The 27,805-nt window shown below is 37.4% G+C and overlaps 1 protein-coding gene across 3 annotated transcripts in view; it reads left to right on the top strand.

Moving 5' to 3' along the window:
* Window positions 1-8,766, top strand: part of pax3b (paired box 3b) — an 87,619-nt gene extending 78,853 nt beyond the window's left edge. For 2 of the 3 annotated variants that reach the window (XM_043702048.1, XM_043702049.1), the window contains exon 8: window positions 6,420-7,135. In XM_043702048.1, the coding sequence (XP_043557983.1) occupies window positions 6,420-6,773 (354 nt within the window). In that variant the 3' untranslated portion in view covers window positions 6,774-7,135. Of the gene's footprint in view, window positions 1-6,419; window positions 7,136-8,485 lie in introns of those variants that run through there. The other variant, XM_043702050.1, reaches the window with a different exon arrangement.
* Window positions 8,767-27,805: the final 19,039 nt, after the last annotated feature.

Here is a 27,805-nt window from a genome sequence, read left to right as displayed (position 1 = left end):
ATGTTCTAAGATGCTGTGATTTAGAACAATTGTGGAGTGATGTGAGCAGTGACCCACAATTAGACTAGCCCTTAACTGCTCATGAGATTATTACTTATTAAGATAATCTCATCATGGTCTCGTTTTTCAAATATTAAAAAGAATGGAGGCTCTCATCGTGTTAACTTTTCTATTAGTTACCGTTCCCAAAGTTTGAATATAATGGTACTGTCTAGATCAATCTCATGTGGAGATATTCATTGTAACTGAACCTGAATTGGTTACTGCCTTCAGTTTGTTAAGGGTCAGTAAGCAGTGTTCAGTTGCTTCCTGATTTGAAACACTGTATAGATTAATATAAACAATAGTTCTTTGGAAGCAAAACCCCTAGCATTTCTGTAGAAGATACATTCTGTGTGACAACATAGATAAACTAAGAGTTAACTCTAAGCTTTTCGTAACAGCTAAAGTTCTGCCTGTATTTCCCTTGTACACTATTTACAGAACTTACTAAAAAGGAAGATTGGTTTTGTTAATGCGTTCTAGTGTAGAGCTCTTAGTACCCATGTCACCATAGGTAAACAATAATGAAGGGGCTCAAATACGGCATGAATTTTTTTAATATAAAAGGCAAAATATAGGCTATTTATGTCAGAAATATGATTACTTTTGCAATTGCAATATATGTTCAGAGTGCATGGGCCAAAGATCATCTCCACTCATAAAGGTTCCATCTCATTATTTTCTCAGTGATATGACTTAACAAGTACGTAATACATTTCCAGGATTTCAGTCAGAATGTTATATAAGATCATAGAAATGCTTGTGTTTTAAAAAAGATCTGTGGTTAAATTGCCATATAATTGAAAAGTAATGCAGTCTTTCAACTTTGGAGAAGGGTTTAGTATCATTCCCATTCATTATAATTTTCACTATGAATTTATGAATTCATCTCAGTGCTTAATACCAAGTTAAATTAATTTTTGTCGTCTTAGCTTTGTTCCCTGTGGACATTAATGTACGGAATAAAATGGTGCTTTTTTAGTAATCTCATCTGAGAGAGGCCAGAGGTTGAAAATGTTGGAAAGGTTCTTTTTCAGAGAGAACTGGTAATGACTGCACTGTTGATTGAATGCCAATTCACATAGATACTTATTTTGTCTGTACCCTGCCTCATAAGGCTTGCAAAATTCAAAACTAAGAATTGTCGATTCTCCAGAAAATTCATCTTTTACTCTTGGGCATTCCGAGAATCATCTGTTTATGGATGGAACAACCCTGGTACCACAGGCAGGGGGTAGATGCTATAGACTAGTCTTGCTTTCATTCAGTTCTTGCAGTATGATTTGCTGCAGACTAGTTCTGCCCTTCCTGTAACTCCATGCTTTAAGTGAGAAGGTCACATTGAAATACCTTAACTGACACACTGTGCCTTGAGGCTACTTTCTTTTTCTTGTTCTCAAAGAACCATGCAGAAATTACTAAAATCTAATTATTTTGCTGTTAATCAACTGCAGGTTGATTCCTGGAGCATTCTTATCAGCAGTAAACCACTCAAGGGCTGAAAACGTTACTCAACGGACATGCAGGGGTTTATCACAAACATTTGTAAAAGAAATTGATTTCACTGAATTTTTATGGTGAAATATTATTGGAAATCCATGTATGTGGCTAATAGGTTCTGTAATCAACATGTATTTGAAATGGCTATTATTGCTTGATGGTTAACCAGTGATAAGACTGCAGCAGTTGGACCACTATCTAAAACTCACAAAGAGTGCATTTAATCCTAATTTTATTTTATGATTGGATTGGATAAGATTCTGCTTGAAATCACAGATATGATTTTTCAAAATAATCCAAATTAATCTTTCAGAAATAAATGTCTTGTGACACCTCAACAAGTGAATCTTCCAAATGTATTCAAGCAAAACCAAACATAAGACATGTTATTCAGTTCCAGAACATTTAAAGTGATTTCTACCTCCCCACATCCAAAAGGAGCTGCCTCAAACTCCACTGTAGCTTCACAGGATCCACCACCCCTCAGTATCTTCTCCAAATTGTCATTCTGTACTTGTGAACATAGACTGTGACTGCTAACATGTTTTAAACTTTCAATTACATCAGAGCTGAATTTCACCTTGTGCTATATTGGTGGACACATCTTTTCCAAGTATATTCATGCAGCGCAGTAGTCAGGCAATGACTATCTCAACAGAGAACCTCATCTCCCCTTTTAACATTCAGTATTACTGATATTAGCTAACCCCCCAACCTCAACAATCTGAGGGTCATCATTGACCACCAACTTAACTGGATCTACTATATGTATACATGCAGTGGTTACAACAGCAGGTCAGAGGCTACAAATTTTGCAACAAGTGACTCACTTCTAGACTCCCACCACTCTCCAACTTCTACAAGACACAAGTTGGAAAGGTAATGAAGCAGTTTTTACTTGCAAGGACAATTGCCTTCCCAACAGCACGCAATAAGCTTGGCACTATTTATGATAAAGCAGACAGTTTGATTGGTACCCCATCCATCATTTCAAACATTTCACTGAGTCTGCCATATCTGCCAAGTATGTCACCTACAAGATGCACAGTAGCAAATAACCAAGGCCACTGAGAAGAACATCATATGTGTGGGAACACCACTACTTCCAAGATTCCTATCATCTTAAATACAATTGAAACTTGGAATTATGTCACTATTCCTGCATTGTTGTTGAATCAAAATTCTGGAACTTGCTGTCAAACAAGATTTTGGGTAGCTTTACCACACCAAATGAGGTGGTTTAAGATGACAGCTCATAGCCACCTTCTCAATAAATGGAAATAAATCCTCATCTTCCTCCTATGCTCAAATCCCATGATTGAATATAAAGAATGGATCAATGAATAATGATAGTATCAAGGTACCAGGTTAAAATTTATTGGAATCCTGACCAGTCCTGCACCCCCTTCTATCTTGTCTATCTCATCTCACAGTAGATAATGATAGCGCATAGTTTCTCTGCTGAGATCTGTTAATAAAATAAACAGCAATGATCAAATCTGCAGGACTCAGTATTGTGCTAGGCAGTGCATTTATCTAATGAGCCTCGGGCAACACTAAAGCATCAACCACTAAAATAATTAAAATTTAAGAGTACTAAATCAACTTTAGGGGCTGCCATCCTATGTTATGAGTAAAATTCTCATTGAGCATTGAATTTCAACATATAAAGTCAACCACCATTGACTGCTAATTTGGCATCTAGACTCCAATGTGACACTTAAATATACAATCTTTCTCTGAACATCAAAGTTTTCAATTTATTTCTCTCATTTTAATCCCCTTCAAACTAAATACGGTTAATCCAATATCAAAACTGTGCCTAGAGGGAGTGGTGCAATTTAAAAGTTCAATCAATTTTGTCCAAATATATAATTTTACTCAATATCCTTGTCACATTTGCTTTGATTGAGCAATTTGATTATACAAAGAGTTTGATTTAAAAAATAGTCTATAGTTCTCAAAAAGTCAAATGCACATATTTTGGACTGACTGAGCTTATTTGGAATCAGACCAGTTTAAAATTTAATCTGTTGATTTTACAGCAAGTCACCTAAATGTCCAAGTTGTTTTTTTATGCTGAAACATTAAGAAACAACTTACATAAAGTGGAGATTGTGTTGCAAAATTTTCCTTCCAACTTTTCTTTGTTCTGACAATGTCGAAGAATGATTAGCACTTATACATTGCATTAGTGGACATTCAGGGTCATAGAGTGACTTTTTAAGCAACAGGAAGCTTTAAAATATTTAATCCTTTCACTGGCATTCCTCCAAATATATTAAGATTTTGCCTGTGGATAGATCCATACAATTGAAAGAATACCACAACGCCTTGGGTCATAGTAGAGTGTATCGAGTTCCTCTTCAGAAAAAGTCGAATTGTTCCTTATGAAGCTTAAAAAAACTTACTTTCAATTAAAATTATTCTTATGAGGATTTCACCTTTTCACTGTTATTTGATCCTAAAATTGGTCCACAGATGTAAATTGCCTTTGACAGGAAATTACTCTTCAGTAGACTGCCCTGTACCTGTGTGTAAACTGACAGAAAGTTTACTTTTGTGTGCTGCTTTTTATGTTTGTGGAAGGTGATACTGCACAAATTTAAAGCAAAGAAACACTCCATTGTAACCTTTCAAAATTTGACTGGAATCTGTAGGAGCCCATTTAGTTTTGTGTCTAAAGTTGTACCTCAAGCTAAGGAATTTTTTAAAAAAGGAAAATTTAAACCATTGCTTTCTAAAATCAGCAATTTGAATGACAGAAGTTGACCTTAAATACAAACCAATCAGATATTTTCCAGCAATCTTTTTTAAGTTATCAACATCTGGAAAATATAGAAACATTCGGTTGGTTCAAGTGGAGATTTTCCCTTGTTCTCATGAGTTGGGATGGGGGTGGGGAGAAAAGTTGATAAGGTGATGCTGTGTAGAAGTCAAACCCAGAAGTTTGATATGCCAGCTAGTCTTTTCCTGACCTGAACTTTTGTGTGTGTTTGTGTGTACTCCTATATCCTGGCACAGTGACATGGATTCCTGCCAAAACTCTTTAAGTCGCTCATTGGCAACCATTCTCATTTTTCTACATGATCCACATGCAAATATAAAGAAGTCTAGAAATGAAAAAAGAATTGCTGTGGTTGTGGGTATGTTCGCCCAGCTAGGAAGATGATTTGCAGATGTTTCGGCCCCTGTCAAAGTGACATCTTCGGTGCTTTGGAGCCTCCTGTAAAGCGCTGCTGTACTGTGTCTTCTGGAATTTCTTTGGTTCCCTTTCTGCTGCTTCAGCCATGACCAGCTGTCCCTCGTAGCTATTCACACAGATGACAAGGAAAGACAAATTCAACTGGGACAATGCAACAATCATAGGACAAGCTAAACAGAGGTCAGCCAGAGAATTTCTAGAACATGGCATTCAACCATGGACTCCATCAACAAACACATTAACCTAGACCCAATATATTAGACATTACAATGAACAATCAGAACTAGCAACTGGAAGCAGCAAGAACAGAACCAAATAAATTCCAGAAGACACAGTACAGCAGCACTTCACAGGAGACTCCAAAGCACTGAGCATGTCACCTAGACAGGGGACGAAACATCTGCAAATCAACTTCCCAGCTCGGTGAACGTACCCACAATGATGGCAGCCAGTATGCAAGCTACAAATCTTTACTGAGTGCACGAAAAAAAAAATTGGTAGGATTCCAGTTCATTCTTTTTGATTTTATTCAATTTCTGTCATTGTTTGAATACAGTTAGCTGAATTTTCTTAAGTCTACTACTATAGGATTTGGGTCACAAGGCTGTGAAGAATGTGCCAACTCACTCACTGAAGACCTTTATGGATATGGGATTAGGCCAATGTGGAGGGCTAACATACCATTACAAGTTTTTGCAGCATTCACTATAGAACCGTAAAAATTGTTACCAGGTTTCAAATGGAGGTGTGGGGCAGCAGTGGCAAGAATGGTAAGCAAAAGTAACCTGCCTGGGTTCTAGGATGATCTTCATTGACTTTTATATACAAAGTGCAGGGAAAGGGCATTCTGCCATTGTCTTGGTGAAGGTTGGTACTGGAGGGAATTCATGTTGGAGAAACTTAATACCAATTTTTGTCTCAGTGTTTCAATCAATTGTCTACCTGATATGAGGCTGTACACTGTAGGATGATCTATCGTAATGTAAGGCTTCATCAGTCCCTTAATCAAATCAACTAAATAACAACACAAGAACTCAGAATAGGCAATAGAGCCTCTCAGGCCTGCTCGACCTGTTAATATGATCATGGCTGATCTCACCTCAGCCTCAACCTTGCTTACTTGTCCACTCTCCATTTCCCTTTAACCCACTAGTAATTAAAAATCTATCCATCTCTTCAATTTTACTCAATAGCCCAGCTTCCACCACACTCTGAGATAATAAACACCACAGATTCATGACCCTTTGAGGGAAGTAATTTCTCCTCATCTCTGTCTCACATCTGCTACCCCTTATGCTAAAGCTTGACTTTCACAAATAATGCCACAGGTTATGTTTACCTCATAAGTTCCTTATATTAGATATTGTATATCATTGTCCTGTTCTCATAATTTGAACTAAAAGTAGAGTGATTTGAACTAAGATAGGATGAACCCTACCTTTGGATTACTGCAATATGTTCTGTAGTTTGTATTGTGCTCATGTTGTGGAATCCACAGAGAGTGCTAAACAAGATTGCAACTTTAACCTTCGGGGTCATAAACTTGATGCGTTATGATCTGCAAGAGTAGTTTCCAAAATACTCTACAATTATTAAACCATTATGCATATGCAAATAAAACATATGTTTGACATTGGTATATTATTAACAGTGCTGTTTTTCATTGCTGCAGGTAATGGGTCTCCTGGCAAATCCTGGTGGTGTTCCGCATCAACCACAAACTGACTATGCTCTATCACCACTAACTGGAGGTCTGGAACCTTCCACTTCAGTATCTGCCAGCTGCAGTCAGCGGCTGGACCCTATGAAACCTCTTGACAGCTTACCCACCACTCAATCATATTGCCCATCAACTTATAGCTCCTCAGGTTACAGCATGGATGCAGTCGCAGGATACCAGTATGGACAATATGGGCAAAGTAAGTGCCATGTAAATCTAAGCAATACATTTACCTATAAAAATGCTTACCCACCCCATCCTTCATCGATTTGTATAAAAATGTGTGACTCAGTGTACAAACTTTGATGCATGTAAAATTCAGTATGACTTAATAGTCTTGTATACAAATATGTTTTGAAATAATTACAAAATAAATTGTTCATTTAGTATGTTTTGGCACATAGTGCAACATCCTAGCCACATGCACAAGGAGAACATGCGGATGTTAAGAGGAGCATGTTCGTCTTTGGTCAACATTTTAAAGTTGATTCAGCGGAACCATGACAAGGGGAAGGATCAATATCACCTTCAAGAAATTTCAGAATTAAATTATATTAAATTTGAGAAAGAAAAGTTGACATTTTTCTATACTGTGTAGTTGTATTATCCGAAAACATAATCCCTTACCCTGCATTAGGATAGCATTTTAGACATTGGAAGTTACTATATTTTGGCTGGATTTCATTCAAACGTTTTCTCCTTTAATTCTAATAGGCTGCCAAACATCTGTTACTGTAGAAATACTCAATCTCATGGCTGTAAATGTCTGCTTTTATAGCATGCAGCCAGATGATTCTATATTTTTTACACTAGCTGGACTATAGCTTTAATTAATAAATAAAGAACATTGCTGTTTAATTATTGAAAGCTGTCCTTTAATAGTTTTAAACCAATTATTTTTAAAAAAGAAATGTTTGCTTTTAACTATCGTAACAAAATCTTAGTCAACATTGCTGTTGTATTATTGTCTACATACATGACACAATATTTGTTTCTCCCAAATTGTGCCACCCAAAATTTCACCCCATTATTCTCAATCTCAGTTTTCAATGGAATAGAAATTTGGTAAGTCGCATCATAATTTACTTCAGAAGCACACATTTTATGCACAATTCAATGTAGAGAATGAAACCTCTCTGATTCTTTACTAATGCACTATTTAATACATTAAGTCAAATTCTATGTATGTTATTTGGCCAGCAACTAATCCCTTTAACATCGACAGGTCTAAAATGCCATTAAACTAAAATGCAGAAGAAAGTTACAAGACCACATTAGCCAGTGAGCAGAGTAGAATTTCAACCTGTGAATAGTTTTGCACATCATATTTATTCTATACTTGTGAAGGCTTAAAGATGTTGCAAATTATAAGATCACATTAATTGAAAATTTTCTTCTCAGCAACTGAGAAACCAAATAAATTGGTTATTGTGATCACAATGCCACTGTTGGTTTAAAAAGAAAGTTAGGACAGCAGAAATAAAAGTTTATTTTGGGAAAAAGAAACTTCATCATATTGAGCTCACTGGAAAGGCAACAAATTGGGCTATATTGTTCAGATAATGTTTACTCAATATCCTCAAAAATATATTACTATGCACTTAAAAGTTTTGCCTATTTTTAATGAAACAGTTTTGTTGACAGGCTGAGTTAAAGCACTATATATAATTATCTTCAGTGCAGTCAGCAGCATCTTGATATGATTAATTGCTGAGACCTAATATATGCTTGCCATTTATGTAGAACCTAAGGCCAAGGTCTGTCAAAAAATAAAGCAGCCACTGGAATGTCACTATTAAAAACACATGTTCCGATAAAACCCAAATCAGGCATCATCTTGGACAATATTCCTGGATCCGTGTGGTACTGTCAAACTTGTCCTAATATAAACAAAGTAACCCACATAGTTTTGGCAGGTCATGATTAGCCCTGACAACATTGTACCTGCATTTGACATGGCCCCTTGCAACGATGTTGTCACAAGAAGAATTCCTAAGTTTCTTTTACTTCCATTACAGGTGCCTTTCATTATCTGAAGCCAGATATAGCATGAGTGAAAATTTCCATAAAAAGTTGAAACGACCCTTGTTCTGGACCCACAAACATAATGGGACTATGGTACCCACAACGGTTGGATTCCCCAGAAACAAGCCAAATCTTGTCTTTTTTTGATAATGGTTTTCATTTGTGATCAAAGGAAGAGTCCCTTGTTCTAAGTTTTGGTATAAATATTACTTCTGTTGCCTTAGACGTTGGGTCTTCCGTTTAGAGAAGAAGGAGAAAATTAATTCCCATTCGTGGCCCACACAGATGATTCAGGATTTGGGGCAAGCATTCATTAAATGATGAGTAAGAATTATTTCCAATTTATTGCCACTATAATGAAATAGAGTGAATTTCTCAAGCATTCAATATTATATATATATATTTGTGTAATTTGATCAGAATTATAGTGAAATACTAATTTATAATTTTATTGGTGACCTTTAATTCTTGCAAGTCTTCCAAAGGACCATTCTCAGACAATAAAAACAATTCTGCTTTAAAACATTGTATTCTTTTAAATGTGAATGGCATGGCTTGTGAAATCAAATCCAAAATATAGTAGCCATCTACTGCATTAACTTATATTGACTGGTTACCTGTGTATCAAAATGTACTTGTTTGTTCAACAATGGCTTATTGACTCTCATTAAATTGTGATACACTCATTTTGGCTTATGTCCAAAAGTAACTTTAAGGACACACTTCCTTGATCATTTAAAGGATTGTTTGCCATGTTTATAGATGGAATGATTACAACAGAAGTATTTTGAAACAGCAGTCAATGACAAAACAACATCTAAACAAGCATATTTTCCTTCCTTTTAAATCTAAATGTTTACCATGATAGGCATTCTGTTTTCTGTCTCGGCCAATGATAGATCAAAATGATTAGAATAAAGGACCAAGGTAACATAAAGGAAGGCTTTTGTTTAGTCAGAAATAAATGGAGCTGTTTAAAGTTCCATAATTAGGTAAATTACCAAAATGCATTCAACACAGAAAGAACAAAAGCAACAAACTAACTCCACCTTTAGTGATGAAACAGCAATGTGCAATATTATGTACTTCTGTCTACCATGGTACTTCTTGGAAGTATTGTACTGTATTCAATTTTTCTTGACATCATTGTAATTTTATTGGTTGACTATATAAGATGTTTACTGGCAGATACTTTGTGCGTCACTTTGGATGTACAAGAGCTGAGCAAAATATACATTTCGTTGATATTGTACATAAATTCTTACATGTAAAATTGGTGTAGAAGAACAATATTGTAAGGTTTATATCATGGACTGAAAACCATATCCTATTTTAGTAAGACTAGAGAAATGGTATGTGTAGATAGTGGGAAGTTCAGGAATTGTTCATGATGGGCTTTCTGCTAAGTGCTTAAAATATAGTGGCAATTTGGACATGACCATACAATCTGTTACAATATGATTCCAGAATCATGCAGAAAGATTGGTAGCTTGATGTTTCTATCCTGGTAGGAGTTTGTGGAAACATTTCCCAGGACCTCGTCCATAAACATAATTATAATAATCAAATCAACCTGATAAGTTGTTGCATTGCAATATAGATATTCATAGAGAGGTTATTATTTATTCCTATATATTCAACTATCTTAGAATTTAGCATGTATCTCATGATATGTACATTTTTGCTTAGCATGTAGTAACAAAATAGATAATTACTGCCATTGAGTACAATGATCTAGATAATATGACCTCTTCTGTCACATGCTGGTTTTAAAGGGTGATGGAACTGAATGTTTTGCAGTGTCAGTCATCCAACCTTCTGTTTGACATTTGACTGCAAAATACAGCCTTGATGTAAAGATTCTCTTTCCTGTACAAACACAGTGAATATTTACTATTTATAATAAAAACGCTAAGAAAATCAACAAATTGAAAACGAGTCCTATTTATGAGTCTTTTTGTTGTGCATGGTGCAATGGATATCGAATGTTCGACTTTTTTTTTTGGTTTGTGAGTGAATCGACCACAGATGGGCTTTTATACAGAGGACCGAGGAATTTGGTCAGATATTTGGTGGGAAAGGGGAAGGACATTTGTGCTTTTGGGGCTATACAGAGATACTGCCACCACTATAAAATATTGGTAAAATAGGAAATTAGACTTCCGCAAAGACTCATTAGGTAAGTTCACTGTTTACTCTCAAAGTGACCAGGAAGATTTCAAGTTCAATTTCTATTTCACAAAGAGAGCTGATCTGAATTTGGGAGTTGTGACATTGGATTATAATTTGTTACAGCACACCAGGTCTTGATTTGCTTAAATCTAAACTGGTATACTCGAGTAAATTATAATCTGACGTGTTGGGAAACTCTATGAGCAATTAAAATCAGCCAAATACTTACCAGTGAATGTTCTGCCTGAATGTTACTGCTTTTGGTCTGAACCTGTTCTCCTGAAAAAGTAACAATAGAATAGCTGCAGCACACAAAGTCCTTATTATGTCACAATTGGAAATCTCGCAACGACTGTCAGAGGCCTGCAGTCAGATAAAATACCAGCTCTACTATTTTGGCCTAAATGGACGAAGGTAGAGGGCTAGCGAAAGAGTATTGTCTGTAATTTATCATTTTACTGAAAGTAGACATCAATTAGAGTGCATTCCATCACATTGTGAGCCCTATATTATTTTTGTTCTCTCTGTTGAGGGAGTGTTATATTCTAATTCCTTTTTCTCATCATAACCCTGATATGACTGTAATATAAAGTTGGTTCTCAATCTTCTGACCTTCTATTCTTCTGTCATCTACTAGAAGTGACCAAAAAAGATGAGTTATGATTGTTTATTCTCCATATTAGTTGCCAATTTTACAACTGTAAAGGTTTGACATGAAATGCAATGGAAGTATAAATAAAGTGTCAATTTAATAAGCAGTAACAGATCTTATACCAAGACATTAATCATATTGCTTTGGAGAAAACAGCCTGTCAAATAAATGAAGATTGATTGTAAATCTGATATTGATCTTGACAAGTATTTTGTTCCTGTAATGGACATCTGACCTACAGTGCAAGTTTTATGTTCAAGTTGCAAATTGAACATCTATCCAATTGTATTGGATAGAAATAAATTTCATACAGCTAATGAACATCAATGAATAGCAAGGAATCATAGGCAAATGTTTTCCAAAGCAAAACATCGTCTCACTTTAACAAACATGTCCTGTCCTGACATATCCTTTCCAAGTCCTTGGAGAAATAATATAGCTGAATATACCATAATTATCATCTTTGGCAGTTTTTGCATTTTTGGTGCAACATACAAATGCAAGTTAGTCTTTTCAACCATGAATTACTTCCTTTAAGCCCTGTCCCCTGCCAACTTTGTTTTTATAAAAGATGCAAAAAGAATTGTATAGAGAGATAGGCATATAATTGTGTAGTCATGACATATTTTAGAATTATGAAAAGTAAGGGGAAACTGGGGATGGAACAGTGGTTTTCCAGAACAAGGAAGAGAAGGCTTTTTTCATGCAGGAGAAAGTGAGGACTGCAGATGCTGGAGATCAGAGCTGAAAAATGTGTTGCTGGAAAAGCGCAACAGGTCAGGCAGCATCCAAGGAGCAGGAGAATCGACGTTTCAGGCATAAGCCTGAAGAGGGGCTAATGCCCGAAATGTCGATTCTCCTGCTCCTTGGATGCTGCCTGACCTGCTGTGCTTTTCCAGCAACACATTTTTCAGCTTTTTTCATACAGATACAGTAAGAGGGGAATAAATATCTGAAGGATGGAAATTGACCAAAGCAACACTCAATAGTTAAATAGTTAGGAGTTGAATTGTCAGAGGTTTAAGAAAGTAACAAATGTAAAAATGGAGATACATCTGGTGAGAAGTGAGATAGGAATGGACTAATACCCATTAAGAATTGTGAAGAATTGTGGCATGCCCAATTCAAACCTGACCCCTGACACTCCCAAATTTGACACTGCACCCCATCTACCAGGCCTGACAATTAATCTGTGAGTAGATAAGAATGAGTTAGGATAGAGCATACTACTAAGAAAAAGATTATGCACTTTCCAAAGCGCCAGAAATTTTAGTAGATGCCTACTATTTATTAAAACTAAATACGCAATGAATTTACTGTCATAACCTCACTGGACTTTTATGAATACTCATTGTCTAAGGAAAAGAATAATGACTTTATAAATTGCTCTTTTAATCACAAAACATTGTTACAGAGAAAAGAAGCATGAACATAAGGTATAGATATAGTTATCGGTAGTCATTGTTTCCCTAGGATGGGGGATTTCAAGATTGGGGGCACATTTTTAAGGTGAGAGGAGAGAGATTTAAAAAAAAGCCATGATTGGCAAATTTTTTACCCAGAGAGTGGAATGAACTTCCTGAGGAAGTGATGGATGTGTGTACAATTACAATGTTTAAAGGACCTTTGGATAGGTACATGAACAGAAAAGGTTTGGAGGGATATGGGCAAGGAGTAGGCAGGTGGGACTAGTTTAGTTTGGGATTATATTTGGCATGGAATATTTGGACCCAAGGGTCTGTTTCGATGCTGTATGACTCTATGACATAAATTGTCTAATAGGAAAATTTGTCTCTGGACCAGTAGATACTGAAAATATGGCTCAGGTTCTGTTTTGCTATTACATGGGCTATATTACATTTATGCACAAGTGTATACATATATTGATGCAAGGTAAGTTGCAAATATTTTGCAGTCAGTGGTGAAATAAAGACCAGGGAGGTGGGAGTAGAATGGATGGCTAGATGTTTTTCCATCTTATAGCACAATGAGATGAATAGCCTCTTCCTGCACCATAACTTCTCTGTGGTTCTCTGGTAAGAGAAACGCCAGTGACTTTGAACAAACCACCCACAAAAATGTACCAATTCCTGCAGTGGGGCTTTCTCCGTTTCTCACTGAAGTTTAAATCTGATGTCAAGTCAAGGGCACACCTTGGCATTGAACAGTTGTGATGTCAGCAAGCCTTTTTTGAAGCAGTCTCTCAGACACTAAACAAGAATTTAAAAACACCACAGTCTTTTTGCTTTCAATTTAAAGATTCAGATATTGAAATTAGATTAAAGCAGAAGTTCAAGTAAAGGCAGACAAATTTCTCACTGTAAAAAATGTGGAAATGTTTTTCATCATTATGGAGGAATTCATAATTCCACAAATATGAAATTGTTTCTCACTGAGACATGAGTGTGTTTAGCCGTAGTTATGAAGTTGGTATGCCATTAAAAGCCCAGTTATACACTATCTCATTCAACAAGGTGTAATCTTTTTAAGTGATTTTAAAATCAGTCTAACATATAGAATAGGTGATTGCAATGTAGTTTACAGTCTGTGGAAGCTACTGCAGTAATTAGATTAGATCCCTACAGTATGGAAACAAGCCCATTGGCCCAACCAGTCCATACCAACTCTCCAAAGAGTAACTTACCCAGACCCATTCCCCTGACTATGGGCAATTTAGCATGACCAATTCACCTAACCTGCACATCTTTGACTTGTGGGAGGAAACCAGAACATCCAGAGGAAACCCACGTAGACACGGGGAGAATGTGCAAACTCCACACAGTCAGTTACCCAAGGCAGGAATTAAACCTGGGGCCCTGGCATTGTGAGGCAGCAGTGCTAACCACTGAGCCACTCTGAGAAAGAATAAAATCAGTAATGCACAGGGCAGTCCAGCAATCCTTCAAAAGATTAGTGCAAGCCCAATTTGGAAATTGCCTTTTTTTTGGTGTCATTCTTCTAGGGTCATAAGGGGCTGATTCCTCTAGAAAATCTTGGTCACTGCTCTTACCTGCACAGCCCCCACTCTAATGTTGTCTTTCCCCAAAGAGTCTGTCTGGTGGTTTTGAAGACTGTTGATGTCCCAGACTTCTTGATGTGGCAGGTTGCATGATTACAATGCCCAATGGTCAGTCAATTACCACATAAACCAAAATCTGCCTCATAAATAGATGCTCAGATGGGCAAAAGAAGAACTACAAAAACAAGCCTAAAGAAGATGTAATGGCAAAATTCCCTGTCAGTGATAGAATAGTAAGTTTGCGGTCAGAGATTAAGCAATAAATTTTCAATCCTGGTTTCGGTACTCAACATTGGAACAATTTTCACCTCCCAACCTGCTATGTATGTAATTGCTGCTTAAAGAGACTGGGAGAGGTCACCTGGAGCAGGAGCTAAGGGAGGCAATCTTAAGAACATTTGTGGAGCTGAGTGGACCCACATTAAAGTATGTCCTGTTCAAGTTTACCCTCTTTCTGGTGAACCACAAACATAATACAACCCTGAACTGCAGAACAAAAGTTTCAATAAGAAAGGCAGTATTAATCATGAAAGCAAATTTCGAGCCCAATTAAGGGCAGGGGTGCAGGGAGGAAGTTTGTCTAGTTCTGAGGGATGATTTAAAAGGCAAATAGCTGCAATGGTTTGCCATTATATGGACAATTGAATTGGCAAGACAGCAGAGGCCAAGAAAGATCATGGTCCTCACAAATGCCAAATGCTCATTTCTCAAGCAGTGAAAGCTTACTACTCAAGTGATGGAAGCTTCTTGTCACTGTATGATTGCCTCAGTCTATGTCTTTTTCATACTAGATGTTTCATCATGAGCAATGGTTCCCTGCTGTACTCTGAATTGCTGTGCACTAACGTGCCACAGACTGTTCACCCTTGGATACAAACATATAATGTAGTAAAAGGAGCCCTTTGGCCCCCTGAGTCTGACCGGCCATTCAATTGGATTTCGCATTATTAACATTTAAACTTTAATTCTTCCTTTTCCTGTCTCTTAGCAAGCTTGTCAATGTGCTGAACAGCAAATAAATTAAAGATGTGCAGACTGTTCATTCTCCCACCTCCCATGCTCTCTGTAAAAACTAAAGCACTTGAAGGAGGTAGTGGAAGATGGACACACCATCCAACAGTAGTATGTTCGGAGTTCACATGTACCTGACCTTGGCGCTATGATCAAAAATCCTGTTCTTTGTGAGAATAATCAAGCAAGTAGGCATAAGCACAAAGAAGCACATACTCTGAATGATCACTTCCTCCAAGTATTCTCTTGGGAAGATCTGAATGACACATCCTTCCTGACAAGTAGTTATCCAAAAACAAAATTCATTGCTTAATATAACTTAAATGGAAAGTCTTGACAGGCTAATGGGGCTCAAAAAACTTCCTGGGGCAGATGATATTTATCCCAGTGTTGAGAGAGACACGGCAGGAATATTACTAATGGTTACGAGAGAGTTACTGGACATTGGGGAAATGTTAGATTGGAAACAGGCTAAGGTGATATCCATATTTAACTAAGGTGACAAAACAGACATAGCTAGCCACAAATCAATTAGTCTTTCTTAAATTCCATGCAGAAAGATGTAATTAATTATCAATAGTACATTTTGGGGATTATCCATACAGGAACAATTCAACAAATAGAAACTGCAAGGCAGCAAGACCTTGTAAGATCAATCTCCTTGACATCTGAGCAAATGTGCTCAAAAGTCCTATGATTTAAGTTTGTCTGAACTTCCAGAAGACACTTGACAAAGATTCACATGCAAGATTAGTTAAATTCACAATGTTAAAATGTCATGATTAGATTCGATTCCATTACAGTGTGGAAACAGGCCCTTCGGCCCAACAAGGCCACACTGACCCGCCGAAGCGTAACCCACCCATACCCCTACATTTACCCCTTACCTAACACTACGGGCAATTTAGCATGGCCAATTCACCTGACCTGCACATCTTTGGACTGTGGGAGGAAACCGGAGCACCCAGAGGAAACCCACGCAGACATGGGGAGAACGTGCAAACTCCACACAGTCAGTCGCCTGAGGCGGGAATTGAACCCGGGTCTCTGACGCTGTGAGGCAGCAGTGCTAACCACTGTGCCACCGTGCCGCCCACAAACCCTGGGAATGGATACAAATTTAGCTGATACAGAAAAACCAAGTATAATCAGATCAGGGTGTGGTGAATAGTGAGTGAAATATTGGATGACTCATTAATTTGTATCAATGACTTGCATTCAGAAACTAATGTAATTAATTTTTTCAGAGGATGCTAATCTAAGAAGGGAAGTTACATTTGTAGATGCAGCTATGAAATTCAGAAATGAATTGGACCATTTATGTATCAGGCAGAAAACTTGCAGGAGAAATTTATTACAGGTAACTCTAAAATACCACACATGAAAGGGAAATGGACAAGACAAGTACTCAATGAATGATATTCAAATGGCTAAAGGATGAAATTGCAACACTGTAGATGTGTCTGAATTGACCTGATTCTTCACATATGCAACTAACACAGAGCAACAATTATGAAACCAAGTTAGAGGACATTATGAACAAACAGTGAGGAACTCTAGTACACACTTTGCACTGAATCTAATTCCAGTCATCAAGAAGTTAAAGACAGACACTCCACAATTGGAGGAGAGCCAAAAGCTGCTCCCCAGTGATAAAGGTTTGTGATATGACATACATTGGGAGAAAATGGGATTCTCTCAGAATCTCGTAGGTTTCCAATAGTGGCAGTGGTGACCACAGTAATTCACAATTATGCATGTCTTACAAAACCTTAATGCAAATCGGTAAAAAGAATTTGTAAACAATTTAAAGAAGGTATTCAAGACAAATTTCCAAAACAACATGTTGAGGAAACAACTGTGCAACAAGTTACTTTATTTCAAAGTAATTTGTAATTAGGGTTCATTAGTAAGCTTTTAGTAGATCCACTTGGGAATAGTGATCACAGAGTTAGAGCATTAGCCCATCAACATCATGCCAGTGCTCAGCAGAGTATGTGAATTGTTCCCATCGCACTGCTTTATTCCATCTCGGCTACAAATGTATTTTCCTAAAATGGTCATTCAGTTTCTTTTTGATATAGTTGTTCATCTTTGTTTCCACTAACTTCGTGGGTGACAATTTCTAGCTCATTACCACTTGCTTTGAAAGAAAGTTCTTCCTTTATTCCTCCACTCTATCTCTTCTCATAACCTTAAACCTGTGTCCCCTAGTCCTTGTACCATCAACTAATAGGAACAACTTTTCTGTGTCCACCTTATCTAAGCTTGCCATAATCTTGTATGTCTCTTTCAAAACTGTTTCAAGCTTCTTTACTCCAAAGTAGAATAATGTAAGGTCCTCCAACCTACAATTGTAGCTAAAATCCATTATCCTTGGGAACCATTCTGGTATTGTCTGCATCTTCTGAAGGATAATTCTACCCTTCCTAAAATGTGGTAATCAGAACAGGATGTTATACAATAGTTGGGGCCTAACTAGGACTTTGTAAAAACTGAAAGAACTGTTCATGCTATAAATCAGAAATGAAACAGAAATTTCTGGAAAAGTTCAGCAGGTCTGGCAGCAGCTGTGGAGAGAAATTAAAGCTAATGTTTCAGGTTGGTGACCCTTTCTCAACTGATGGTATTGGAAAATATTGGTTTATGTGCAGAAGATAGAGCTTTATAATTGTTCAGCATAGCTTCTCTGCTATTGCATTCAAAATCTCTATTTATGAATTCTAGCATACATAAGGTTTGATAACTGTTCTCCATATATCCTGTCACCTTTAAAGATCTATGCACTAGTATCCCCAAGATTCTCTATACCTGTGTACTCTAGAACTATGCCATTTATTTCATATTAAAAATATAAGTAACTCATAAAGTATTAAAAAATAAACATTTAAAATAGATTTAAAAGTATGGGGTCATCCATTTAAGACAAAAATGAGGTAAAATAGTTTCTCTCAGAGGATTGTAAGTCTTTCGAACTCTCAAAAGCCATGGAAGCAGGGTCTTTGCAAATTTTTATGGCAAACGTGGCTAGATTCTTGCTGAGCTAGAGGATGATAGGCTATTGGGATAGGAGTTCGAATTAGCAATCAGTTTAGCCAGAGTCTTGTTACATAGTAGTTCAGGATTGAGGAGCGAGTGGCACTACTCTTGCTCCTAATCCATATCCTCACATGTATGTTCAAGTGTATTCCCTTTCTTAAACCCTTTTGTCAAAATGTATCACCTTGCACTTCTCCACATGATATTTCATCTGCCACTTATCAGCCCATTTTGCTGACGTACATATATCCTGTTGTAAACAATACCATGCTTCTGATGACCAATTCTTCAAATTTGGTATTATCAGGAAATTTTAAAATCTTGATCTATATTCCAATATCCAAGTCATTTATATACATACTTTTTTTAAAAAAACAATGTGTCCTAGCCTTTATTCTTTGCAAATACCCCTGTTTATCATTCTCCAGTCTCAAAAACAACCAACTCACATTTTCTGTTCTAGAGCCAGTTTTTTTTAATCCAACCTGTGATTGACCTTCCAATTAAATGAAGCTCAGTTTTGTTAATTAGCCTTTTATACAGTCCCCAGTGTGATAAAATTTCACATGGAGTTTGAGAGTTGATGTGGTTATGCTGAAACGAAGGGCCTACTTTCAAACCAAGGTCATGTATGTGGTATAAGTAGTGGGTTGGCTAAGATAGATTGAAAAATTAGATTGAAAGTATGATAGAAGATAAGCTATGGAGAACAATTAAATAAATAATTCATAATTCCTGACAAATAAACATTCTCTGCGGAATAAATATCCATAGGAAAGTGATCTAATTGTGGCTAACTCGAGATATTAAGGATAGTATGATTAAAAGCAGAGGTTCATACTGTTGTCAAATAGACTGATAAGCCTGAAAACTGGGTGAATTTTAGAAATCAGCCAAACATGACCAAGAAATTGAGCGTAAATTGGCAAAAATTGTCAGAATAAATTGTAAAAGCTCTTAATAGTAGATACAAAGGAAGCGACTAGAAAAATAATTATGAGTTCTTTTGGAAGCAAAGACAGGAAAAGTGTGGGGAATAAGGAAATGATAGGAATGTCAAAAAAGTATTTGAGGGAATCTTTCACATCTGACCAGTTGGAATCAGGTGTCTAGTGGCATGTGAGAAGCCAAAGTTCTCCTGCCCACTGTGGCATTTTAACGCCACAGCATGTGTTGATAGGTGCCCATCCAGAGGTTAGACTGATTGACATGCTTGTCTTCAAGTTGGATGGGAAGTACTGGGAAGAAGTCACTGAACTACAGATCCAGGGAAGGAGGAGGCTTCAATTCCTGGGAGGGTCCAAACCCTAACTGGGGTAGGGTGATTGTTGGAGAAGATGATCTGATGATTTAATGGCTGTCATCAATCTGAGGTTAGAGATTTTTTGGGAGGTCAGAAGGATGTTCAGATTGTTTGAGTGCTGGGGCTGTGGGGAACACAGCATCATTGTACTATTTGAATAGCCAACCTGCCTCCCTGGGCTGGGCAGGCTACCTGTTGTCATCATGTGCCAGTTATAAACGGTATGCAGACCTCCCCCATAGAATGGTGCTCGATTGTCTCCCCCAGAAGTCTTAACCTGATTCCCCATGGGACATATGAATGCACTAGACCATGGCTTCTTACCCACCTTTCCCTCCCAACCATTTGGCTGCTATGTGAACTCTCTCATCCACTTACCTCTCTACCAGTCTACCACTCTAAGCCCTCACCAACAATGCCATCACTGCCTCACTAACTTGGCAGACTGCACCCCCACCCAACTATCACTCCAGTCCCTTAATCACCTGTCACCCAAAACCTTTCACCCACCTGGCACTCTTTCCCCAGACCATCTGCAACCCCATCTCCTCTCCCACATGCCACCAACCACACCCCCTATCCATCTGTCAATCTACCCTGTCATCCGGCCAGATATATAACTTTATCTCACCCCTTATTTATCTTACACACTCATCTTCTGTTGGTCACTGTCAAAGGGGTTTTAGGAATCTGCAAATAAATCTTTCCTTGAAAGGCATTTGGGCACTTTTTTGCCTAATCCAAGTCAAAAATAGTGATTTTGACTTGAGTTGGATGTTTCGGGCCTTAGATCTAACCTCCATCAAAGTATGCTTCTTAAAATAAAATTCTGCCTTTTCTGTGATTTTATAAACACTCTTCCCTATAGTTGTGCTTTGATGTTACACTGACATACTTTTTTCTTTTTTAATGAATAAATGGCATTGTATATCTGTTCAAGATGAACATGTTGTATATCAAGATGGACTGCATGAGCTTCTTTAAAATATATAAGAAGGAAGAGAAAGGTGAAAGTGGACAGATGTCCTCCCAGAAATGATGATGAGGAAAATAATAATGGGGAGCCAGGGCATGGCTGAAGAGTTGAATAAATACTTTGCATCAGTCTTCACTATACAAGACCCTGAAAGCATCCCAAAAATGTTAAATAATCGAAGTGCCAAAAGGAGGAGAGAAAATAAATACAATAACTAACCAATAAATCCCCTCGAACTGATGGGATACACCCTAAACCTTTCACCTTGATGGGCGGCACGGTGGCACAGTGGTTAGCACTGCTGCCTCACAGCGCCAGAGACCCGGGTTCAATACCCGCCTCAGGCGACTGACTGTGTGGAGTTTGCACGTTCTCCCCGTGTCTGCGTGGGTTTCCTCCGGGTGCTCCAGTTTCCTCCCACAGTCCAAAGATGTGCAGGTCAGGTGAATTGGCCATGCTAAATTGCCCGTATTGTTAGGTAAGGGGTAAATGTAGGGGTATGGGTGGGTTGCGCTTCGGCGGGGCGGTGTGGACTTGTTGGGCCGAAGGGCCTGTTTCCACACTGTAAGTAATCTAATCTAATCTAATCTAAGATATTAAAAGAAGTAGCTACAGAAATAATGGATGCACTGGTAGTGATCTTCCAAGAATATTTAGATTTTGGAAAAGTTTGGAATACTGCCAATGGAACACCTTTATTGATAAAGAGAAGGAGATTTAAAAAAAGACAATTATAGACCAGTTAGCTCAATGCTTATAATTGGGAAAATATTAGAGCCTATTTCTAAGGATATAATAACAGAGCATTTAAAAATACACAATGACAATTCTTTGGGGAGGTAACAAACAGGATAAATGGGATGCAGGAGATGTAATAGTTTTGGATTTTCAGAAGGTGTTTGTTAAGGTTGAATATAGTAGGCTACTTCAAAAGATAAGAGCCCATTGTGTTGGAGGTATTATCTGCGCATGGATAGAGGATTGGCTCACTAAGTAGAGAGTTTGGACTAACGGGACATTTTCAGGAATGACGACCTGCAACTGGTGAAGTTCCACAGTGAGCAGTGATGGGGCCAAAATAATTTTCAATATATATTAATGACTTGAATGAGGAAAATGAATGTGTTGCCGCCAGGTAGCAAGTGACACAAAAATAGGTGGGAAGGCAAAGAGTGAGGAATAACAAGTGCATGCAGAGCAATAAAGACAGGTTAAGCGAGTGGGCAAAAACTTCACAGATGAAGTATAGTATGGGAAAATGTGAGGTTATGTTCTTTAGCAGAATGGATAGAGGAGCTGAATATTATTTAAACCATGAAAGACTGTATAAAACTACAGAATAGAGGCATTTGGGATGTCTCATGTGTGAATCAGCAAAAGTTGGCATTCAAGTTCAGCAGGTAATAGATAATAGGAAGGTTTTGCTAAAACTATACAAGTCACTAGTCAGACAACAGTTAGAATACTGTGAGCACTTTTGGGCACCTTAACTCACAAAAGATATATTAGCATTGGAGGCAGCCTAAAGAAGGATTCTAGGTATGGAGGGACTATCTTATGAGGACAGGTGTGAATAGGTTGGGCCTGTACTAATTGGATTTTAAAAGAAATAGAGGCAATCTTACTGAAACATACAAGATTCTTAAGGGACTTGACAAGGTAGATGTGGACAAGTTGTTTCTCCTTGTGGAAGCGTCTAGGAACAGAAGACATAATTTCAAAGTAATGGATAGTATATTTAAGACAGAGATGAAGAAGAATTCATTTTCTTAGAAGGCAGTGAGTCTGTGGAATTTTTTTAACTGCAGAAAGCTGCCAAGATTATTAAGGAAATTCAAGGCTGAGGTAGACAGGTTTTAGTCAGTAACTAAAGTCAGTAACTAAATCAAGAGTTATCAGCAAAAGCCAAAAAGTAGAGCTGAGGATTAGCAAATCAGCTATGATCTCATGAATGACGGAGCGGACTCAATGGGTTAAATGGCTTATTTCTGCTCCTATATCTTACAGCTATTCCATCTCACAGTCTAGTTAGTTAGATCCAGTGGAATTCACTGCTTTTCCAATATATCCCTTCTCATAGGATCAACCAATTTGTGTTTATGCTTTGAAATTACATGCTAAATGCCTGTAATCATTTGCCTATTGGATTTTTGCAGTAGCTAGCCAAATATTTTAATTTGTCAATGAAAGAGCTAGTTACATTTCATTTAATTAATGCCACTTAACATATTTCATGTTTAATCATTGGATTGGAGCCCTACAGTTCTTCCTTTTTTCTTGGGGATATTCTATATCTCGATATGAAACAAATTTGGTGACCTTTCAAAGTTTAAAAAAAGGTTGGATCTTTTGAGCCCCCTGCAGTTACCATAGTAACAAAGCTACTCATCCGAATATGTTGAGAAGATTTAAAGCAGCATCACACAATATATTTTTCACCATGTACAGCACAACAAACACCCCAATTGACAACTACAACAGGCAAGATAACAGTAGGGCCGTGGTGAGCACTGAGTCATGTTAAAGCAGAAAAAAGAGTGACGATTTTAGCAGAAAAGTTGCATTTCAAAATCTTCTGCTCTGGGGAAATGGGTACAGTTCCCATCACAACAACTGATGGAAATTGAATTCAATTAATAAATCTAGAATTAAAAGCTAATCTTAGTAATAGTGACCATTAAAGCATCATTGATTTTTCTTAAAAGTCCACCTAGTTCACTAATGTACTTTAGGGAGGGAAATCTGCTGTCCTCCTGTGAATACGTTCAATGAATCACTGCAACAGTGCAAAAATAAATCTTAAGGTCCATCAAGCCAGGTTTCACTCTATTCTGATTTGTCTGATATTGCCATCAGCTCGGATCATAACACCTCTGAAATGGTTTAACAATCTACACAGTTGTTTCAATTGTATTGTGGATATTCCCTGTACTGCGGGTCATTTGGATTAGAATCCTTTTTCAAGTTAGGCCTGAGAATACAAGTGCACAGTCATATATTATACACAGCAGCCATGTGGGACTAGTTAGGCAAACAAGGAATTGATAAATTGTGTAAATAAAAGACACAAGTTTCACTTGAGGCAATGGCGAGTGTGGACCTGTGGGGACAGCATCAGGCTGAGCCCAAATCACCAATGATCACCATTTTAACTTCGGGCCGTATTTAATTATGCATGATGGGTTATCTGCTCATGCAGTTGTGATTCTGACAGTCTGGTTTTCTTCTTTTTTTTAGTTTCAAAGCCACCTTCCACTGTAAACCATGTATCATGATATCACAGCTCCCTGTTGGATAAATGAATCTATCTCATTGAATGAATAATCAGGATAAGTGTTACTGTTAAGATGTTGGACGTTCCATAGATGCTTCAATAAAACACTAAATATTGCAAGACTGCAGATAATCAGCAACCAGGATCGTGATCATTACTTTATGTAAGTCACAGCACAGGAGACAGTGTTTCCATTACACCTCAGGCTTCAGAACCATCAATTGAAAAAATACCCTCACGAGGTCCAATTCTACAATGTACATGTTAAACCCATCAGTGATGTCCCATAATTTAAAAATCTTAGTCCAAGGTTTTTATAAATTTCTGTACAGGTTTAAAATCATGCAAAAGATGCTGAATTAAAAGATCCCATTTTCCAATATTAGGATGTAAACAGAGTGAATAATTGACTGATAGGGTCTCGTAATAATCTTACCTATACCCTTAATTTAAATTAAAGATAATGTCAGTGCTCCTTCTGAACCTCATGAAGGCCTTTCCATTTTTGAGGACTAGAGTTTCATCAAGTGATGTTATAAAGTGAAACGTATTAAAATGACTTAGGGTCCTAATGGATCTCATCAGACTCAGACTTCAGCAATTCATTTAGGCTTTTGCTAACTTAGGGTGGGGATTTTGGATGGTGTAAATGATGAACAGTGTGAAATCAGAACAGGAGCAATGAGTATTGCCATGGGTTTTACCTCATGTGTATTCTATGCTTATCAGATTTATGAGTTAAAATTCAATTAAAATGTCTATTATGCTGCCTGTACACTTTTCATGATTTATAATTTGATCAAACTTGGTTGAACATTGGGGTGTTGCCTCTAGAGTCATGGAGTCACACAGTTATACAGCACGGAAACAGATCCTTCAGTCCAACTCATCTGTGGTGCCAAGAAACCCCAATTTGACCAAGTCCCATTTGCCAGCATTTGGCTCATATCCTTCTAAACCCTTCCAATTCACATACCCATCCAGATGCCTTTCAAAAGTTGTACTTGTATCAGCCTCCACCATTTCCTCTGATAGCTCGATCCACATCACCCTCTGCGTGAAAAAGTTATCCCCTCGGATCCTTTTATTTTTTTCCACACTCACCTTAAACACATGTCCTTGAGTTTTGGTTTCCCCTGCCCTAGGATAAAGATCTTGGCTATTCACCTTATCCGTGCCTCTCATGATTTTATAAACCTCTATAAAGTCTCCCCTCAGTCTCCAACACTCCAGTGAAAAAAGCCCCAGCATATTCAGCCTTTCTGTATAGCTCAAACCCTCCAACCCTGGCAACATGCTTGTAAATCTTTTCTGCACCATCTCAATTTAAATAACATCCTTCAAATATAGTGCAACTAGATATCTATGCATATTACAAAAGTGGCCTCACCAATGTCCTGTACAGTCGCAACATGGCCTCCCAACTCCTATACTTAACATTCTGACCAATGAAGTCAAGCATTCCAAATGCCTTTTTCACCTTGTTTACCTGCAACTCCACTTTCTAAGAACTATACACCCCCATCCCTAAGTCTCTTTGTTCAGCAACACTCCCGAGGGCTCTATCATTAACTGTATAAATCCTGCCCTGGTTTGCCATACCAAAATGCAACATCTCATGTTGATCTAAATTAAACTCCATCCACCACTCCTTTGCCCATTAGCCTATCTGATCAAGGTCCAATGTACTCTGAGATAATCTTCTACACTTCACTAACTATGAGATAAGTGGAGCCAGCACTGATCCTTGTGGCACACCATTGATCACAGACCTCCATTCTGAAATGCAACCCTCTCTATCACCACACTGTGTCTCCTACCTTTAAAGCATTTGGTACAAATTGAATTTTGTATTCAATTGGCTAGCTCATCCTGGATCCCATGTGATTTAACCTCATTAACCTTTTGAATAAATCTAACATATGCTTCTATCTGCACGGTCAAAATAACAACCTATATTAGATATAATTTCAATCTTCAAACTTTCCTTTAAATATTCTGAATTTCAGGATAAATGCTGTTAAATTCTTTCGCAGAATCCTTACTGTGTGATACCATTTCCTCTCATTTCTTTGCATTTAGTGAAGTCCCTAATGCCTCTCAATTTTTTTTTAGGAACTGTTTTATTCCCTTTTTCACCTTGTCCAGGGATGGTGACTGATACTCAGGTACAGTTCACAGATTCTGGATCTCTGTTTCCTGCCTGGTAACTTTTTTTTTATCTATAAGCCTTAAAGTGAAGGTTTCAGCAAGGATTTAGCAAAGCAGAGTCTGATCTCTTCTTGCCCAATGTCTATGTGCACACTTATCTTCAAAGATTATTGAATAGAGACATTATTTTGTCCAAGAAATTCTGTGGCTAATATCAATCTAATTAGCATCACCAAAAAATGAATGGACAACCAAACCCTGGATCCAATGTAGAGAAGTGCCTTGACGTGAAACCCTCGTATCAGTAACCCGAATTATAAAGAAAGGATGGGAAATGCTTGTTGGACTTAGAAGGAGACAACTTTGAGAGAAATTTGGGTTCAGACAGAGTAGATGCAGAGAAGCTGTTTGTGCTTGTAAGAGAATTGACAATTAGAGGGCACAAATTTAAAACAACTGAAAAAGAAGGAAACACAATATAAGAAATAGCTTTTTCACACAATGGGTACTTAGGAGTTTAACTGCACTGTTGAGACTGTGTTGAGGCTGGTTCAATTGATTCATTCAAACTGGAATTAGACTGTTACTTGAAAAGGAATGTTTTAAAGAGTTCGGTGTGGGAGGGGGTGTGGGGTGGACTGTGGTGGGGGGGCAGGAGGGGGGGTGGAGGAAGTAGGAGAATGACACGATGAAAAGTTCACTTGGAGCAGTGCAGACATGAGGGGCTAAATGGTCTCCAGCTGTGCTATAATAGTTCTGTGATTCTGTAAATAGTAATATCAGTTCAATATAAACTGTGATTATAGAACAAAGGTGATACAAGATCAAACCAGAGAGCACTGGCTGTATTGAATAGACATCATCATTTGTATCTATCGCATAATCTGAGTAAATGTACCATCTAGTGAATTGTAAACAGCAAACCTTCAAATATTCTGTATTAATATTGTAAATACAGTTTACATACAAAAGTTAGCTCTTGAAGAATGATCATACATTTACAACTAATACAAACTTCTCATTTAGCAAATCTTGGAGAGTAAACAGAACCACATTTGTAATTCAATATAATTAAATAAAATACTCCAAAACATAAACAAGGCAATTTCAATTTTCAATGTACTTTGATACAGTAAATGAAACAGCTTTCTTTTTAATGTATCACTGACTGTCACACTTACATCTTATTAGGTCATGTTAGGTAAAATACCATAGTTATTGTTCCATTTATTGATCCATTAACTATTTCACTTTTTATAATTAGAAGGTTAATTTTCAAAGGAATTTCAGGGAAAAGGTATGGATATTAGACTGCTTATTAGCAAAATGTTTATTTCAATAGTTAGGTATTAGGATAAATATCCTTCACAAATCAATACTTGGTGGTATCACTTCTGTTTCAGATAACCTTCTGCAGCTGTTTCTTCATAGGTCTCACCAAATCCATGTGAAGAACTCAGGAATGGCTTCCCATGGCTCCTTTAGATTCTGTTTCAGTTTAGCTAGGTTCATTGTCTTTTATTTTAGTTTAGATGATGATTTAATTGGAAACAGGCCACTATTTGGTTCAGGGCTGAAGAATCACCAACCAATTGTAAAAAAAATCATGCATTAAATGCCTTTAAGGAGATTCAGATATGGTTTGAATAACTGGTGAACCACAGAGAATAAACCTGAGCAGTGAGGGCATGAGAAATTTTCTTTAACATTGATTTC

Source organism: Chiloscyllium plagiosum, chromosome 13 (genome assembly GCF_004010195.1).
Source record: "Chiloscyllium plagiosum isolate BGI_BamShark_2017 chromosome 13, ASM401019v2, whole genome shotgun sequence".
Taxonomy (NCBI): Eukaryota; Metazoa; Chordata; class Chondrichthyes; order Orectolobiformes; family Hemiscylliidae; genus Chiloscyllium; species Chiloscyllium plagiosum.
This window is presented reverse-complemented; position numbering and strand designations above follow the sequence as displayed.